This window comes from Eimeria maxima, genomic scaffold (genome assembly GCF_000499605.1).
Source record: "Eimeria maxima Weybridge genomic scaffold, Emw_scaff51, whole genome shotgun sequence".
Lineage (NCBI taxonomy): Eukaryota > Apicomplexa > Conoidasida > Eucoccidiorida > Eimeriidae > Eimeria > Eimeria maxima.
This window is the reverse complement of record NW_013563879.1, coordinates 60,505-79,404: the sequence shown is the minus strand read 5'-3', so window position 1 is coordinate 79,404 and position 18,900 is coordinate 60,505. Positions and strand designations below refer to the sequence as shown.

At 50.5% G+C, this 18,900-nt stretch overlaps 3 protein-coding genes across 3 annotated transcripts; 1 reads left to right on the top strand and 2 right to left on the bottom strand.

Annotated features, from left to right (window-relative positions):
• Nucleotides 1–1,962: 1,962 nt before the first annotated feature.
• Nucleotides 1,963–5,031, top strand: EMWEY_00008300 (hypothetical protein, conserved; the record flags this gene model as incomplete). The annotated part of the gene is made up of 8 exons (XM_013478601.1): nucleotides 1,963–2,066; nucleotides 2,283–2,419; nucleotides 2,550–3,057; nucleotides 3,238–3,529; nucleotides 3,843–3,925; nucleotides 4,184–4,306; nucleotides 4,504–4,661; nucleotides 4,958–5,031. The coding sequence occupies 8 exons, from the start codon at nucleotides 1,963–1,965 to the stop codon at nucleotides 5,029–5,031; spliced, it is 1,479 nt and encodes a 492-aa protein (XP_013334055.1).
• Nucleotides 5,032–5,738: 707 nt separating this feature from the next.
• On the bottom strand, nucleotides 5,739–7,678 carry EMWEY_00008290 (hypothetical protein, conserved; the record flags this gene model as incomplete). The annotated part of the gene is made up of 5 exons (XM_013478600.1): nucleotides 5,739–5,804; nucleotides 6,160–6,302; nucleotides 6,620–6,774; nucleotides 6,921–7,205; nucleotides 7,398–7,678. 5 exons carry the CDS (start codon nucleotides 7,676–7,678, stop codon nucleotides 5,739–5,741), a joined length of 930 nt encoding a protein of 309 aa, XP_013334054.1.
• Nucleotides 7,679–9,720: 2,042 nt separating this feature from the next.
• EMWEY_00008280 (hypothetical protein, conserved) lies at nucleotides 9,721–13,260 on the bottom strand (the record flags this gene model as incomplete). The annotated part of the gene is made up of 1 exon (XM_013478599.1): nucleotides 9,721–13,260. The coding sequence occupies one exon, from the start codon at nucleotides 13,258–13,260 to the stop codon at nucleotides 9,721–9,723; it is 3,540 nt and encodes a 1,179-aa protein (XP_013334053.1).
• Between the last annotated feature and the right edge of the window lie 5,640 nt (nucleotides 13,261–18,900).

Below are 18,900 nucleotides of genomic sequence, written 5' to 3'. Positions count from 1 at the left end.
TAAGAAATATACAGATTCGGGGAGAAGGTGAAGTGTATTGACACCAGCGTTGAATCATTCACAAACCGCAAAGATGATCAGTGAAAAGCCATCGTAGCTAGAGGAGCTTTTGAGCCTTTAACGCACTGGTGTGTTCTGGGGAAAACGACGAAGAGTAAATGCCATAACTGCATTACTGTGCTGCTAGCCACAGGTGCTGCATGGAAGACCGATGAAGAAGGCCTGCGTAGTCATCTGATCAAAACTCAACAACTCAGCTGAACTCAACAACAACTCGGAAGAAAAAAATACGGGGCCCTAGCCAGCGTTTCCCCTGGAAGTCCTGTAGAGACGACTTTAATTTTCGTCCGAATGACTGCACCTCCCTCAGGCAGTCGCAACCCTGCATACAAGTTCCCTTTTTCTGTGCACTTGAAAAAAAAAGAAAAAACCTCACATTGTTCTTCAAAACCACGTCTTCACTACAACTGCTAAGTTGGATTGATGCATTTAAAAAATTCTAGACAGGGCCTTCGACCCCCAAATCTCTCAATAAAGGGATTGTAATTGTTGCGCTCTGCGCTACGCAGCACTACAGCTGTAGCATAAATAGCCCGGAGTTCGCATGTATGTGTGATGTTGGCGCGTGAACCCTTACACGGCTCTAGTTCGCCACCAGCTAGCAAGCAGAAGTATTTCAGCAGTGGTAAGCCATTTTGGCCCATATAGCAAAGATGGCTTTGTTGTGTGTGCATATGGGCTTGTCTTAAACCATTATATGCAGTAAGGTGCCTTCGAACTCAGAGCTGCCTCCCCTCCCGCAAACCCAGGACGACTGCAACTTCGGACGCCTGGACGCTGGCGACGCAGATCGTCAGTTTTCGCGTAATTTTAATGTCAACGTTGTTGGCTACACTACAGCTCGCCATATAGTCCAAAAATTCACTCCTAACGCTCGTACTACAAGGTAATCCCGAGAGCAAGCATTCCCAAAATTAATTTTCTGCATGAACTAAGAATTTTACACAATTGTTACAAACTCAAGTAGCCTTCAATAGCCAGCCTGCACCCTCGTAGAAGTACACATGCCAACTTCAGGCAGACAGTGCTGCAAAATAGAGGGGCGTGTGAACCTGATGTTTAACTATCGCAGTTGCAGCAGAAGAACCACAAATTCTTGTAAAAGGTACAGGGCTACGGAAATGCCTTTCTTGACGAATTGTGCTCATCGTAGTCGAGCTACAAATCGCACCGCAACGATGGGTGTGCTACGTAAGAACCGCCAACGCAAAGCGGCTGGTGTGTGCGCTTAAAAATCGTGTGTGTGTTATGCGATTAAAATCCAATTGCATTTGTGCGGTAGTTCCTTTATGCATTTGTAGGAGGGAATCAGAGTCAAGGGAGAAGGAAGCTCTACGGGGCGAAAGGGAGAGGCGCGACTGCAGGGCCTGGCGGTCAACAGCTGCCCCGCCACTGCAGCAGCTACACCGTGCAGGAGGAGCTGCTGCTCTGCTGTGGGGATATTTTAAATTGTAATATCCCGGCATATAGTAAATATTTTTTCTCGGCCTTTCACTCGCTTCCTACAGCGCAGCGAGGGTAAGAAGTCTGCGCGGCTGGGACCACGCCCGCATACACCGCGGCAACGGTGCTCCTCTTTTTCCTGTGGCTCCGTCTCCTCCGTTGTTTTCTGAATGCTTGAAAACATAAGTGTTTGTACAGCACCGTGGAGTGTATAGGCCCCCCTTTTTGTCTCCTGTTCCCTCCCTACCCCTCCGGCGCCCAGGGGGGCGGTCGGATGGACGCCGTCGTACCTGCAGGAATTTCCCGCTGCTGATTTGCGCTTGTCTTCTGTTGTAGAATGTTATGGTATATACGGATTAGCCCTAGCAAGTTATTCTGTAGGGCGCTTCCATCTGGACAAAGTACCCGTGGCACCAACCTGGTGCACAACTCATTTGTGTTCGCATGCATTTGCTGCAGATGGCGGAGTCTTTTTCTGTTAATTCTGTTGACTCTGGGTCTCCTTCATTCACCCTGAACAGCGGTCCGTATAGGAACATCCCAGTGTGTGTAAACCTTGCCAAGTAAGACAGATCCAGAAGCCTCCCCAGCTGCCCACTGTTATATTCTTGCCTACCTTCACATGCGTCTCTGTTCGTAGAGGGGTTGCCGTTATCGAATAAATCCCCTCCTCAGCACCATTCACAACTTATTAGTGGTGAGGACGGGTGTCCCCCTGCTTGATGCTCATCAGCTTGCTATACCATGCGTGTCTTTGACCGTGCCGATACCTTGCACAGGGGCCTGCCCGCAGATGCTTGGGAACAACTCCACACAAACCCCCTCTTTGGAGAATGGACCTCTAACCTTTGCCACGACGGTAGATTGAAGGTAGACCGCATCACCATTCAGCAACTGAAACCGGAGATTTGCATCAGTAAGGCCGCCTGCAGAGGCAGCAAAGAGCAGCAGTGATAGCAGTTGAGGTAAAAGGACGAGTGTGCACAGTTATGTATTGGCAAGTGCACGTTGGATAAGTAGTGTCTTAGTGATTGTTGCATTTGCAGACGTGGAGGCGACAACCAACCAGGGCACTTCTGTGAATGGGCCAGTGGTCCTGCGGCCGATGCAGTCAGCAATCCTAATAGTGCTGCGGAATTCTGTAACAACTTTGGAGCTGTGTGTATTCTGCAAACGGCCGGAGTTAGGGAGTGGTCTATGCGAGAACCTGGCCCTAGTAGAAGGCACATTTGACCAACAGGGGAAGCTAGAGGGCCCCTGTGCCGCCCTATTGGAAAAGCACCTAAACCTCTCTCTGCACAGAGACGACTGCGTGGATCTCTTGACGGTTGCTCATGGAGAAGCGATTGGCGATTCTGGGGTCACTTGCTGCCCCTCCTCAGCAACGTCAGAGGCTCCTCCTGCCATCAGATCGAGGCTTCTGTTGTACCGAAGTATTGTTTCGCCGGAGGTGCTGCAGAAATTGGAGCAAGATGTTGGAAGGACCAAGAGACACGGTTATCCCCCAGCGACCATTGGATCGTCGCAGGGTGGGGAGGGCTCTTTAGGCCTTAGGTAAGCATTGGGCACGACAGGAACTGTTTCTCCTGGGCCACTTCACCCTCGTCCCTTCTCGGTCGTTCTGTTAGACTTTATTGCTGTCATTTGCAAGCACGTCAGCTTAGGCAAGAGGTTTTAGGACACTGCTCAAGTGCTGTTCCTGTTAGCTGCTCTCGCCGTCTGCTGCCGTTGCAGTGTGGTGTACATGGGCGACGCCTGGCGCGCAACGTTGGATCCTCGTGCAGTCTTTGCTCTCTTCCTCTTAGTCGAGATTCGTTACCACCAGTTGAAGCTTCCGAAGCCTCCGAGAGATACAGTGCACGATGCGAAGGGAGGAGCCTTGGTCCGTAGGGGCGATGGCGTTGGCAATTCCACCCTCGGAGGGCCTACCAAGAAGGCGGCGGAGTTCAGGAAGATATCTTCGCTCACTCCCCTCTGCACAGGAGTCAACTTGCGCGTTAAAGTTGTCGAGCCAATCAAGCCCGCAGTAAGAAGGAAAAAGATTGGGGAGAGCGGAGGGAGGGACGCAGGGTGCTTCAGAACGGGTCACCTCCTTCAATTCATTGCGTTCTCGAGCTAGGCTACCCTGCTGCTAATTAAGCTTCCCTTGAGGGACAGTTCAGCCTTCCTCAGTTCTGTCTTAAGGAGGGAATGGGGAACGATTCTCTAGAACAGATAAAAGAGTTACCGTTCGGCACTAACGCTATGAGCTGGATTGCGTTTGGATAGGCGCCCGATAGTCCAGAATGCTTTTCACATTCGTGCATTTCTTCTGTGGTGTCTGCCCTGATGACACGCAGCCCGACTTTATTCTTCCCCGGGGCCAGGCCATCAAAAGAGGAACCATGGTCGTGGGGGACGATGAAGCAATGATAACTCTCAAGTGAGCATGTGTGTAGGTTGTGGTTGGGGCAGTCGCAACGGCTGGTGCAGCCGCAGGTGTAGCAGCTTCATTTCCCAAGGCATATGGCCATATTTGCGCTTGTCTTTCTGCTTGCTTTATGCGCGAGGCACTGCCGACATTGACCTGCTGTATTAGGCTGCAGCAGAAGGGCATGCAGCGTGGTTCGTTTGCTGTATAGGTATTCATGGATGTAACGTCCTGTGTCTTTCTGCTGCCATATACTTGTTTGCGTTGTAGCTTGGAAGGCGGTCAGCTTGATCTACCCGACGTCGTGAATACACCCCTGTTAATCAGAAATGCGAAGGTCAAGATGGAGGAAGGACACATGAGGCTTGCAGTGGACAGATGGGGGAAAATTTCGTACGGCGTGGAGCTACATTTCCCGGTTGTTGCTATGCCGTTGGTTCTGTTTCTGTTCTAGGCAGGAGGCTTGTTGCTGATGCTGCCTGAAGCATTGCTGATGATGTTGCCAGTTCAGTGGTTGCCCGTTTTGTTCCTCCCTTTGTCGTCATTGTCAACGACATGTCACTTCTGCCGGTGCTGCGTCATTATCGTAGGGACGCCCGAGATGACGACTTCAAGGACTTCAATTTTTCAGTTTGCACGACGAGAGATATGAGTGAACAGGAGTATGAGTTGGTGCACGTGGCGGGAGGTGATCAGGACACAACCGAGGGCAATGTTGGCCGTGGTGGCGGAGGCCCACCCTTCTCCGGTAGGGGACGGCCCTTCAGGGGAAGAGGCCGTGGGGGCTTCAGAGGTGGCAGGGGAAGGAGAGGCATGTAGGCCGAAACTACCAACTTGAATTGCGGTGCGTTTCCTGATATCGGCACAGCGTATGTCACTTCTCGGGTTCCTGCTGAACCACTAAACATAAACCCAAATGTACCCGGCTTATTTTGGCGGCGCAAGTTTGACACCTAACATGCGTGTCCACAGGGGTCCATGAATTATGTCACGTAATTTCAAGCGTCTGCAGCTGAACACTTCCCCCTTCCTGTGTTCCCTCAGGACAGTTGGCAGGTGCAGGGAAGGCATATGCGGCTGCAGGGGTGCCGAGTGTTGTATCTTTGCAGAAGCTCTAGTTATCAGCCGCACCAGGGTCACTTGCTGCAGGAATTGCAGCAGTGTCACTGAATTTATTGGAACAGAAACAGTAACATTCTCCACAGCAGGGTGATTCGCTGTTTGATAAACGGCCATCTGCTAGAGGCCCGATTGGTGTCTAACGCATGGGTATGTGGCCCGAAACAAACGACACAGATGGGAAGGTAATGATGGCTTGTTTTCCCGCTCTTACCTTCCGCTACCGGCCAGCTTGACTGGCGCGTCGTAGCAGCGATCGAACGAGTTTACCTAAGGCTATGCTCATGCCGGGTGTGCGTTCAATCATATTTCCTAGAATTCATGCAGGCAGGGATATGGCTCTGAAATTCGGGAAGTTCCCCTGTAATTTGTAGGGGAGCTTTCTTTGTGTAGCTGAGGCTCCTTTGCTGCGTAGCTAGTTGATATAGCAAGGGTTGTCGAATAGGAATAGGCCTAGTCGAGTTATTTGTTGACAAGCTGGTGATGCAACTACACAGCAAGCATCTAATGGCTCGTCAGAGCATAGGGAAGTATGCAACGACGGAGCTTGAGTGCACTCCTGGAAGGGCTTCAACTAAAACGACTTGGACCCTGGCGAGGTCACCCAAGGGCATGCATGTGGCCGCCCGCCCATCTTGCTCTTAATCCAAACAGCGCAACATCACTCGTGCCATATTCGTGATCTATAGCACCTCCTGTGGAGATATCACAAATCGGCATCCCCGGACAAGATTACCCCATCATCGCTGCCAAGATCTTCCCATGATATGTCCTGAAGATACAAGCAGGCGAGAATGATGGACTCATTATGCATAGGTCAAGACGTGCACCACTCCACTGCAAGCATAATCAGGGTCTAAAGTCGTGCGAGGTCATCTGCTGTTCATTTGCTTATTTTGCAAGCATGGCAGCATAGGCAGATAGGCACTTCACAAGTCCATATGCGTACCCACTTACTTTTGATAAAAAGCATCAACGCGTAAATCGACAGCACAGGTGCACGTGAACACACGCATTCAAATGCAAATAGTACGGAGGAGACCAGCTGAAGTTGTGGTAGACATTATTTATTTGGGTTCGTTGAGCGGCAAGAAAAGTGTGGGGGTGGAAATTACACAGTGTCGGACCTCTTCGCTTTCTGAGTCGTCAAGGGCCTTTGTCGGTGCCGTCACTTTGCTTAGGTGTATAGAGAGCTGTTTTTCCTCCACCATCTGGAGGACACGGGCGTGGAACCGCCGCCAGAACAACTCCTCGGTTACCTTCTCAGGGACTGCGTCAGTGATCATTTGACAATCAGACACAAATGTTGGCGCTTCAGGCAAACAAAAACGAATGTTAAATGTGGCTTAAAGCCGAGCGCAAGCCTAGAGCGGCAAAGGCGGGGGGCAAACAAGGAGTACAATTACAGTGTAATACTACTTAGCGCTGGAGAAGAACGACCACAAGGAGCCATGCTACCTAGTCTTTGCCGAGCTTCGGCAACATGAGGATCATCCATATATTCCTTTATTTCTATCTCGGACGGCCCCGTATATTCTTTTATTTCGGTGGGACAGATTGCTGCATTTCTAGGTAGATACATCTCACAAATGCCAGTTTCTGGTTCAGGCTGCTGCACCTGTTGTTCTCGATTCTGCGTGCAGTTAGCATAGAAACTGGGGGCTGAGGTCGCCATATCCGAAATGAATGAAGCATCTGACATCGCTATAGATCGATAGAGATGCTTTACTGCTGCATTCGTCCTGCATGGGCAGAAATCAAACGAAAAGTTGACAAGGCACTGTTCAAGATATATCTGATCCGCGGGAAGTTGTTTCAAACACGTAGGAACTACCAAGGAGCGTAGAGTCGAAAATACTTGGGGTCCCTACTTGTAACCGCTCCTCACCTCCTAACTGGCAAGACGGACTCTGTGGCTTCCTCCAACATGCACACATTGGGTTCCTCAAAGGGGCCTTTCGTGCTATAATCATTTTGTGCATAGTCTAAGTGGATACGTGACAGAACAGGGACATTGGTTCTGTCTACGCAGATTATATTGTCATCGAAAGGATGTGGCTTGGAATGAATGCTGCGGATGACGTGGTTTGTGCCGCTATCAATGCTGCTGGTGCTAACAATGTTGCTGTTATTTGTGGCACTGCTGCTGTGGCTGCTGCCGTCCCCAAAGTGCCTGCTATTGGCAACGGAAGTGCTTAACTGGTCGGAGTATTCGTCTCTGGGGCAGCTTCCTGCATGTCTGCGGACCCAAGCTGTTGAGTCCGAGACAATAACGGGACAAAAACCTTTTAGGTCATTATTGGTGTCTCCCTGAGCAGAAAACTGAGCATACAACCTTCACACTGGGGCAAAATGCAACAGTTACCTGAGGAGATAGGCATATGTAGACTGAAGCTCAGGCGGCGGCGGCTGCTTTGACCCTGGTGGGTTAAGGGGTCCGCGCCGTACGGATTCTGCGCCGGGTTCGGAGACATGGTCTGAGGCAGAGTTAAAGAGCCATTTTCCCCAGCCTCCTGTAGCAGTAAAAAGGAGGGAAGTCATACTGGAGAAAGTCGATACAAGACGCCTGGGGCCACTGACTAGGTTGAGCTCGGCCGGTTCCTCGCTCTCTGTCGATCTGTTACCTGCTGGGCCACTGGGCACCATAATGGGAGGAGAACGCAGTGATTCCTGGTGGGAAGAAAGAGAAAATATTGTTTTGTTTTTTAGCATTAGCCATACGAGAAGGTGTATTGTCGCTGGCTCTCAAGAGCCTGAAGCAGTAGGTCGCGGAGAGGAGAGACCTCAGGCGGCAGTCCTGGTTACAGAGTCACCGAGACTCAAGAAGCGTTCACACACGCCAAAAAAAACCCAAATAGAAGATCCAACATCTAAGTATTACCTCATTTCTGCAGAGAGAGAGAGAGAGAAGAGAATATCAAATCTTTAGAAGTCGTTGTTTTTAGTTGATCCCAAACCACACAGCAGGAAAAAGCAAGAAAGTTACAGGGGGAGTCCACTGCATGGGTAGGGGCGTACTAGTGATGTTAAAGGTGCCGTATTGCATTCATCACTGCTTAAATATGTTAGTGTTGTGTGTTCCTACAGAAGACAGTTTTCACCTGGCGCTTTCCTAGAGCGCGACTGTGTTGTTCTGCACGACTACCTTGTCCCAGACCATCTATCGCCTAGCCCGTCTAGATCTAGAGCCAAACTTTCTAGGACGTTTATTGTCATACGCATCAAGTTGATGTACTTTCGCTTGTCGCCCCTCATCTCTGGACAGTGACACATATGAAGGGACCGTCCCAGTTGCCCCATTTATGACACGGGACCATTAGTGAGGGCCGTATTGCGCTGCAATATAATCGAAAGAGGCAGTGCTGTACGGCACAGCCACATGCAAATATCTCCAAAGACCCCTTTCTATGCATGTGCACACACACTAGCAATCTCCAAAAACTTGCTTTGCCTTCAGTTGCCAGTGTCTATGCCAATATCGATGAACTATCGTCCCCAGCTAGGACGTGCTACGTCGGCACAACCCCTTTACGCGGGCTTTGGAAGTAGCGTAGCTGCATACTCATGGGCAAATTTTGACCCTATTAGTACAATAGTGGTAATAAATTTCGGAAGAGAGGCTTCAAAACCGCGTAAGCTTCTTCTTGTTCCATTGTACTAAACAACAAACGAAACACCTGTGGACTGAGAGAAATCATTTCCCATACAAGGTACTGGAAAACAGATTACATGAGCAGTCTTGCCTTATCAATGGTGTCGCACCCTACGTTCAGGAGTGATACACACTGATTGCCAATAGTCTCGCCCCTTTCTGATTTTTCAAATCCTTCGGAGGCACATAGTACAAACTGCAGGTGCACAGCAACATCCATATCCGCATATGCCTGTTCACCCGCATGCCAAAATTGTAGTCAGGCGAATGCCGCCAAGAGCTCTTGCTGACTGCTTGGCGAGTACTTTGCCGAGTCAGCTACCCTGAAGAAACAAAGCGGAAAGGGAAGTAGGATGGTTTTCTACAATCGACTACTGCAATATTAGAGCATTTAGGGCAGTAACAATACTACAAATACCCTATCCCGCCCCCTTGAAGAACTGTAGGGGCGATGCGTTAAGGGCCCTAACGGCTGCAAAGTGGGATGGCATGTAGCACCGGCAACAATACCAAGCACACCCCTTAGCCAGCATACAACACAACGAACTCACGTGGAAGACATCACCAACTTCAGAGCTCGCCAGCTCTAAAGTGTAGAACCACCCCAATACGCACGAAACTCAGGGGGGGATCGAGCCTCCACCGCTACTTTTCCAGCTGGTTTTGTGACGACGTTTGCCATGAAACAGTGTAGTATGTTTGCTCTTTGCTGCCTTGGGAGCGAAACACGCAAGAAGGCAACGGCGGGACCATGAGCAGGGCTCCTCCGTAGTCCTACAGAAGGCCCTGGGCAAGACCGTCCACCTATGTCGATCACATGATACAGCCTATATTCAGGTACTCCGGATGCAGCCTCCTATTGATCTATTTCTCGATCGTAGAATCCTCAGCCGGCGCTACAAAGCACATATTGTACAGACATCTAATGCTTGCTCAACAGCGTTGCTGGAGCTATCTAAAAATGAGCGCCACAGGGCAATCACCTTATCAATAACCGAAGCAAGCGGCCTCCGACGGGTTGCCACAGAAAGCTTCATTAAGTTTCATGCAAGGCGGATGTTGGTCCAGTAACATGCACTGAAGAAGTGAAACTGTTAGAGCGTTGCGTTAAGGGCTCTAAGGGCAGCAAAGGGGCTATGGCTTGCCGCGCTGGCAGCAATACCAAACCCAACACGGCGAGGTCTCGATTAACTGACTCGAGCGCGCATTTGAGAGTCTCCGAATGGGTGGTCTGCACACCGCATTTTTCGCTTACCGCCGAATCATTTGTTGTTGCAGCTGCGCAAGCTTCTGTAGCTTCTGCAGCTGAAGCCTGCAGGCGAACAGTCCAAAATAACTGATTTTCCATGCTGTAAGGGCCCCCGGTATGCACTTGCCAGTGGGGCTCTGCGCTACACCCTACGCGCGATCGTTGTTCCAGCTGCTGAGAACCCTTCGCTGAAGCTGCAGCTGTAGCCATTTGCTGCAGAAGAACCACATCTGCAGCTAGGTGCAGCAGCAACTGCAGAGAATTTGAAAGGCCTATGTCCCCTTGCTGTTCAGACCTCGCCTGTTCTGTCTGCAGAAATTCCCACTGCAATCTCTGTTGCAGCAATGTCTGTGCGTTTTGCGCTGCAGCAACAACCGCCTCCCAGATTGTATTGCGCACTATTGCAAGCATTGAGGGCCTTTCGTACCCGTCATCAGCTCCACCTGCAACTGAAACACTTGTTTCACTCGGCGACGCGGAGATAGCTGCAACAATGGCTGCAGCTTCTGCCACCCAGAAATCTTCTGGCAGGGACTCTCGTGTACAACTGCTGATAATGCTATCAAAGAGCCCACAGACCGCAGGATGAAACGGAAGACGTATAGCCTCAAGGCATTGGCTTCGTCTCCCCGTCAGTAGTTCTTCCGGATTCAGTGGCACGTTGTGATAATTAGCCTGCTGCAGCTGTTGCTGGATCGGAGTTACGTTTTTTTTAAGTACTTCCGGGAGTAGCAACAGGAGAATATCGCTCTCCGCGAATCGAATGTTAACAGGCAATTGAACCACTATAGGTCCCCAGGGTCCCCCGTTGGCACAACAGGGGAGACAGCAGCCTAGGGTTACGAAATGGGCTGCCAGGGAAGTGAATGCACCAGCTGCAACTGAAGCAGGAAGCAGTAGCAGATTATCCCCTCCCCCTGCAGAACCAATAACTGTTTCTCCTGTGGAAGGCAGCGTGATTTGCTCCCGCCCCCTAATGGGGCATTGCGGGTCCCGCTGCTGTAGTATCTGCTGCTCCACAGGATCAAAGTCAGAAATGAAGTCTCTCCAGTCGGCTGCGGATACCCACAAGTCGACAGTCACTTCGTCTGGGGCCACTTGCCGCTGCTGCTGCCGGTGCAAATAAACATAGGAGGAGAACAAAGACACGAGTTGACGTCCCGCTTCACCTGCCATTACATCGGGTTGCTGTAGCAGATGTACCTTCTGCGAGCACGCCGGTGTTTCCTGCTTGTCTGGTCTCACATTCCCAGAAATTGTGACTCCATCATGCCCAAACTCCATCCCTGGCAGGGTCCCTTCATTGACCATTGGATGCTCGAAAACCTGTGTTCCCGCCCTGTCGTCTGTCGCTGCATCCGTGCTTGCGTCGTCACGTCCCTCCGCCTCAGCCAGAAGGGCGAGCATGCGAGCCAGAAAAGCGATTACTGAGACAACACACAACTGCCAACCGTGCCCCCACGCCTCATTCAATTGCTCCTGCGCAGTCGGCGGACCTTGCTGTCGCTGAGGATAACTACATCGTTCCAAAACTCTGACTGCCGATACACCTCGGAAATTCAAATTCCTGCAAAATGGAAGGGGTGAGCAAACACTCCAAACAAAATTCAGCAGCCGCTTCAAGAAGACAACGGTGATGCACTTCTGGAGCTGTTCATCCACAGCCTTCAAAGGGGCGCACGCAGAAACACCCCAACAGTCCTCAAATGGAGCCCAGCTTATGTTGGTAATCCTGCTATCGCTGGTAATGCCAGTGTCTCTAAGGAAACAGCAGTAGAGTGACTCAAAGGGCTGGTCAAGAGACACTCCTGCAGAGACAATGCTCTTTCCCGCAGCATCCGCAGCAGGAGCTCCTACAGTTTTCGACGCTCCTACTTCTGCTGCGCTGGCAGAACTAGTAATCGATATAAATGCCTTCAACGCTCCTACAGCCCTGCGGAAACTTTCTCTTTCATCAAAGCCACTGCAGCAGCAGCCTGCTGCTGCAGCATTGGCTGATACATCCCTTGTAGCTCCATCCACCGCAGAAGACTCTGCTGAACGACATGATAGGCGCGAGCAGGCAAAGTGTATGGACCTTTTCCTGTTTCCCACGTGCTGATGGAACGGCCAACAGGCGTGCAAGCGGAGCAACAACTTGAGAAAGGCTGAAGCACTGAGCTCAACGGTGGTCGTAGCAGAAGGGGCAGCAGCTGCCCCATTGTGGGATGCAGAAGGGATAAACATAGTCCTGCAGTTTACCAAGTAAACAAGCACCGGTACTTCAGCAGCCAGTTTGAAGGACCGGCGAAGAGACTGCGCTAGGGTGGCTGCCCGAGCTGCTGAATCAGTAGGTATCTCAGCTTGCGCTGCTGGTTCCGTCAGCGCTTGATCCACGAACTTCCCAGTCCCTGTTGCTTGTTTTACACATGCTTCTCTTCCTAAGTTATAATGCGTCCTCAACGTTTCACTGTCGTTCTCAAAATCTTGTTCCAGGAGCAGTAGGGAACCCGCAGAGGCCTGATCACACGTGCTGCAGTTACAATCGAATGTGCATTTTCCGCAGCAGCTGCTGCTGTTCATGCTGCTTTTACTGCTACTGCTGCGGGAACTATACAGACTGTAGAACGACTGCATGCGGTCGAGATGGTCACCGCCGAATTCCAACAGGTGGAGCAGTACGTAGCGGCTAGCGTTAACCTTGCTCCACAGGCCGTGCTTCTGTTCCTGTAGTTGCTGCTCCGTCTGAATGCCGAACTCTCTGCAAAAGAAGGCAAAATCTTCAGCAGATATTAATGCCGCAGACCGCGCAACGTCCGTATCTAGGAAAGGAAGCTCATCCCGGGATCTGTTCACCAGTCTTTCGAGGGCAGTTACTGCTGCAATACTTGTATTGGTCTCATCTGTTATCTTGCCCCCCTCTGGAAGCCTGCGGTGTGGTTGTGCCCGTTCGTCCTTGTCAGCTAGCCTGGCTGCTGCGCAGTCAGGGTCTAACGCCGACGTCGCCGTTGGCCATAATTGCTTATCAGCGACAGAAAAGACAGAGCCAATGGCAGATCCCGGAATCACCTCCCTTCGATTCGAAAACTCTCCCTGAATGATGGGTAGAAGAGACGTGAGTGCTGTGTACCTAGGGTCTCTGGATGCCACGAGCGAATACAGCAAAGCGCTCTTCCCAGCATTTTGGTCCCCCAGTAGCAGCAGGCTGACGCAGCAGCAGTCCCGCCTAGTACTCCTACTGTGGCTGGGGGACAGTAGCTGTTCGTAGTACTCGTCATGTCTGTCCTGTTGTACGTAAACCCCACACTGCTCCAAGCCAAAGGGCGTTAGCCGCAAGGGTATTCCCATAGTTCCGCTGCGTGTGTCTGCCGGTAGTTGTTTAGCACTCAACTCCGACACAAATACATGGAGAAACAGAGCTGCAGGAAAACACAGGAGCAGAGGTGAGCTGGTATAGCCTGCCTCCGTCCCCGGCTAACCATCCCGCGCAACTGGGGGACAGCCTACGATTTTGAGTACATATCTCAAAAGGCGGAAAACCCTTGTTACGGTGGTCTGTGGTTCCTCTTCACTTTTTGGGCTTCAACCATCAGTAAGGTCGCTAGTGCTGTTGTATGTGAGGTTATGGACCATGCCGCTGGCCTTCTTGAATACGCAGTCACGTGGGGAGGTGGAAATAAGTTCCCATTAGCCAAACGAAGGAGACAAGGCAACCTGGATTCCATATATCTAACTTTGCAAACTACATCAAACCATCGCAGACGTGGAAGCTATGCCGGGTGCTTTGACCACCCGTGGTTGTTCGGGTTAGCCTGCCACTAGTGGGTGCTGAGATTTGGCATTTCGGGGCTGCTCCTGCAGCTTCAGCAGTCCAGAAGGCGACTCCTGCATTCATGTAGACCAGAAAATATCGGCCTAGGGTAGTGATAAAATATGGAAGGACAGCAACAGTCAACGGGGCTCCAGCGGCGCAGCCGACCCGCCTCCGCAGCCCCAGCAAACCCAGAAGCACAATCTGGGGTTGGCTCTCCGATTTGTGAATTAAACTCTAGTTTCACGGGTATTTCCCTGTAGCGTGGGCAACCTTTTTCAAACTGCAGCTTCCCTTCGTCCTGGCGGTTGCGCTGCCTCAGGATGATGCGTGGGAGTCCATGTAGCGACCAGGACTTTGTGAAAACTTTGTTCCTTGTTGCCTCGCACTTTGTGGAGAAGCCCCGTGCACTGGGCACTTCGTTGACGTGCTTACGTACCGTTTGTCTAGGAGGGACTAGGACATGTTTCCACTTCAGAGAGAAGTGTTCTACACTCAACGCACGCGGTACAAACAGATCGAATGGTCGTTACGGAACAATGTGTATGAAGTGCCCACTGCACTGGAGTCCCCAACGAATTGCGAAACCACAAGAATAAACTATTCACAAATCCCTGTTTCGGAGTTCGTAATTTTGCTCTTCCTGGCGTAGTCATGTTATTTATATGGAAGACTACGCACCATTCTTTTAGCGCACGAAGTTCCTAACAACTGTCTACTGCTTTTGTACCTGCAGCCGAGAAGGCTTGTTTGCGCTTGCATGCATGCGTCTGTTTTGCCCCTTCCGTCGCAGCAACTTGCGTTGTAACTCATGGCAGGGAAGCTTCATCTGCCGCAGCTCTAGGCTTGAGACGCTAAGTTAAGGAAGCCTGTAGATTGGGGAGAAAGATCACTAACGTTTGAGAAACCAGCAAATATTGTGGCTCGAGTCCAGCTACCAATACTTTTTGGTGGAGGTCCAGGATCGGCGTTACAGTGGGTGAACGCCCGACTGTCATCAAACAGGTAGTTTTGCAATAGAACACTTGAAGTTGGATTTTGTTGGCTGAAATGTGTCTACAAACGCTGACATATGGTATTAGAGCAGGGCGGCTAATGCTGACACTAGCTTGATCGGCAGCAGCTGATATGTGTAAAGTGCAACATATTCTGTCTGATACTGATACTTTCCCCTCTTTCGGAAGTTGGCACATGCATCAAGACAATTCCATACTTGGCAAACGACAGGGAAGCGGAAGCTTTCAACAAGGATATCTAGTGTGCAGTTGACTTGCATTGCCACTCACTTTAGTCCTAGGACAAGCTCGATTACAATTGTTACAAGTAGCGAGTCCCTGATGTTGTTCAAGGCATATCGAGAACAACATGTCGAAATACCTGAAAGGAGTTCCGTATAAGCTGACCTCCCAGCCCATTCTCCTGGCGTCCGCAGCATAGCTTCTTAAACACCTGGAGCTGCGGAGGGGATGCGGGATGCCATGAGTTGCGACGCACATCGCTGCAACTTGAGGTCCAAGACAGGTCCACGTGCACACACGAGCCAGCCTTCTTGGTTTCATGCACTAATACTGCAGAAAATTGTTCAAGTGTTCTTCTTGAGTGCCGGCTTCCTATAAAGGCCGGGTAATGGTACACGCAACAACTTCAGACAAACGTGACAGCTCCTGACAGACGGAGAATACTGCATCTTCCTCATTTCTCGGGCGAGAAACACGCACCCACATGCATCTGTGTCCGTGAAGACGACTGTGTTTCTCCTGTTGCTGCTTAGCCAAGACAGCGTGCAGCTGTTTCTGCTACGCTGGTATCCTCCTACCCGCACACCTCCGTCTCCAGCCTTTAGCAAGTACGTTCCTTGACAAGAATGTTGAAGTGATCGTGTTGGGACAGCTGTTCAGGAGACCACTTCAGGATGCGGAAAATACATTGAACTCCGCTGCGCTCCGGTGTTTAATAGTGCTAATTTTGCTTACTGGCTTGCCGTCTCCGAATCTGTTTTACTGGAACGAAGTAGAACAGAAAAATGATACTGTCTTGTTTGAATGAACTGTACGCTTCCCTAATCTCAGGGGTTCCAGATAAGGGGAGCTGATATAGCATCTCTACAGGGAGAGGAGCGAAACAAGACCACCGGAATACTGGGCAAATCATTGCACAAAAAGTGAAAAACATTTGGGCTTCATGAGTTCTGAAATGCCTGCGTTTGCCGAATAATTAAATCAAGTCCGACCTTAAGCTGGGGTGTTCATAACGATGCATGCAGCCGAGGCCGGGTCGTCGAGGATTGCCTGCAGATATTCGCGAAGAATTGAGTCTCGCAAACACTCCTTAGAAACCCTTTCCGGTTGCCAGTCTTCTTGCCATTTATCGTAATATCCACGTCTTTACGTCATCCATGTACAGAATCAACAAGCCGCTACTCTTCGGGCCCGGCAAACGTGATTGACCTGTTGGTTAAGCTCGCCTAGTACATTCACGAGGTCACAGCGCATACACGTGTTCTTCACCTTGCCACAGTTTTGTCTGTGTGTGTTATAAGGATAGATATTAATCGTTAGTAACGCACCAGCGAGGTATCCATGTGATTATGAATCCTGGGAATGGTCAAGCGATACGGCAGTTCTCGTGTCTGAGGCATCATAAGTTTCTGCTTCAACGTGATTTTGTTGACGGGTTTGAAGTGGACGAACCTGTGCCAGTTGCTGTTAGGTTGCTGAGCTAACACCGAATTGTTTCCAAACAGCCGACGATTGGACTTCTCATTCCCTTAAGTTTCCGAGTGGTTGCCTCTAGACTTCCCCTTCAGGCTGTTCTAGAGTCGACGGTGGTACTCTGAAACAATGCTTTAGACTTCTCCGGGGATAAATTGGAAACGGTGCAGTGGACTTCCAGCAGTCAGCAGCCCAATAGAAGCTCATTCTGATGTAACATAGTTGAAGATATCTCCTTCACTGTGTGGAGATCTACTGTTCCTCGTGGTGGTTAATCACCACTGTGCAACTGAGCTAAAAGGCTGAGAATTGACCAGGATTTTGGGACGGTCTAAAATATTTTCCCTCTAGGTATACATATATGTCTTCTGGAGCACCATAGGCAATACTGACTGCTGTACACCAGGCTACCTTACTGTGGGAGTGAACTCTGTTGTTCCCTCCTACCCCTGTGGACGATGCGGCGTTACCAAGTGTAAAACGTATCGTCGGTCGTACCTAGGGACGAATGTTAGCATTAAAGCATCGGAGATGCTTATGATGAGAGTCCACTACATGTTGTTGACATCCCCAAGGTTCCAGCCACTGGGCGTAGCAGCCCTAACGCCCAGTGCTGCAGGGTTCCGGCATTTGTTATGATAAATTGTGTTGCAACTGACTCTGCAAGCTATCTCCACGTGCAAGGGCGACAATCCCTTGTTGGATGTATATACTAGAACTGTAGTCGACTGTTACCTTCTGCTTGCGTACCGGCCGCCTACTAAAGGTGTGTAATTCTGATTGCGCCAGTTTCAGTGGGTTTCGCCAGCATGATATACTAAGCCTCGCGTATCCCCTCCCCAGCAGCCTCAAGATCTCCTAGCTCTGTTCCAGAGACTGTCGTTAACAACAAGCGGGGTAAGACTCCCTACGAACTCGTCAGTCCTCTTGAATCATCGCAGACAACGACCTGCCATAGACAGATCATGGTACCGCTTCTGTTTGCAAATGTTTCCATACAGCCCCTAGCATATATGCTGCCTTGCATTGGCATTTACAATGACCTCTCAGGAGCAACTTCCAAATACAATGCTTTTCTTGCTTTTCCGCATCGCCCTTTCAGCTTCAAGCTGGCGGAGGTGGGCTGGCACACGCAGTGCGGAAGGTGAAGTTGTGCAGATTTACTGCTGCTCCCACTGAGTAAAGCGAATTATTCAATATTTCCATGGGGTCTGGTGACAGGAAAACTGAGTTGAGGAACAGCAAACTCGGGGCAACAGCTGCAGCCACAAACTGTAGTGCACAGGCACCACATGGTCCACACTTGCGGTAGTCAGCGTGTAAGCTAGAGAGTGAGGACAGCAGCCTATAAGAGACCTGAGGTTACCTAAGTTAGCTATAAATGGAATTCGATAATATTAGCAGGTTTAGAAGCATATTAGAGGTGTAGCAGTTGATTTGGTGCTGGGACTTAGCAGCACCCCGTCGCACAGCTATGCGCGCTGGCGCATAGAAGGTAAGTGACATAGTTGGGTCATGTTTGGCTCGGTGTATTCAATTTAGGATAGAGGTTTTGTGAATTAGAATGAAATTGGTACATTTAGAAGCAGAGTCGGCCCGAAAGAGTCGGGCCTGGCCGTCGGTCCGACCGGTGCACCCGGTGCCGGGATGAACGACAGGGTGTAACCCGCACCTGGCGGGGACAAACAGACACTCACTGAAGGAAGGCAACTTGGAACGATCCTTCCTTCGGAAGTTCCGTAATTTAGGGATTTCCATGGGGATAACTGAGAGTTAAGGGGTTTAGACACTCATTTTGTAGATCTAGCTCATACAGGGGCCTACAGGCCTAAAGAGGTGACTACGTAGCAACGGTACGCGGCCACCGTGTGTTACATTTGGGGGCTGTTCCGGGAAATTTTAGGTTTTTTGTCGTTTTTTCCATAAGTTTGAGTACCTTGTAAACTCGGGGACGTCAGTTCGAAAGTTTGGGGTAAGACCACTACTGTCTGGTGGGCATATTCAATGATGGGGTGCGATCGAGATCCCCCAGAGGGGCAGAGACAAGGGTGTGGGGTGCGCCCCTATGATGGAAATAGGGCGCGAGAAGAACCCTACGTACAGAGAATATCTTTAAATTCCGATTCCGATTCTCCATTACAGACAGCGAGAAATGATTTCTACGACACGAGAGCCTGCCGGAGGTGAAGCAGGCGACGGATGGGAATTCGTTAGTAGATCGTACAACAATTGAGATCCGAAGAACGCACTGCATATGAGCGAACACGGGTACTGTGCAAGGTAGAGACAGGACTTCGTTCGGGTAGTCCCTAGACGGTGAACAACACTGATGGGAGACTATAGGGCGCCTTGCAGGAGGCAAGGGGCGGCCCGATATTGAGCTAGTAGAGAGACAGAAGGGGCGGAAGGAAGCCCGCCCATCCGACTGATGAGAGAATATAGGGCGCCTTGCAGGAGGCAAGGGGC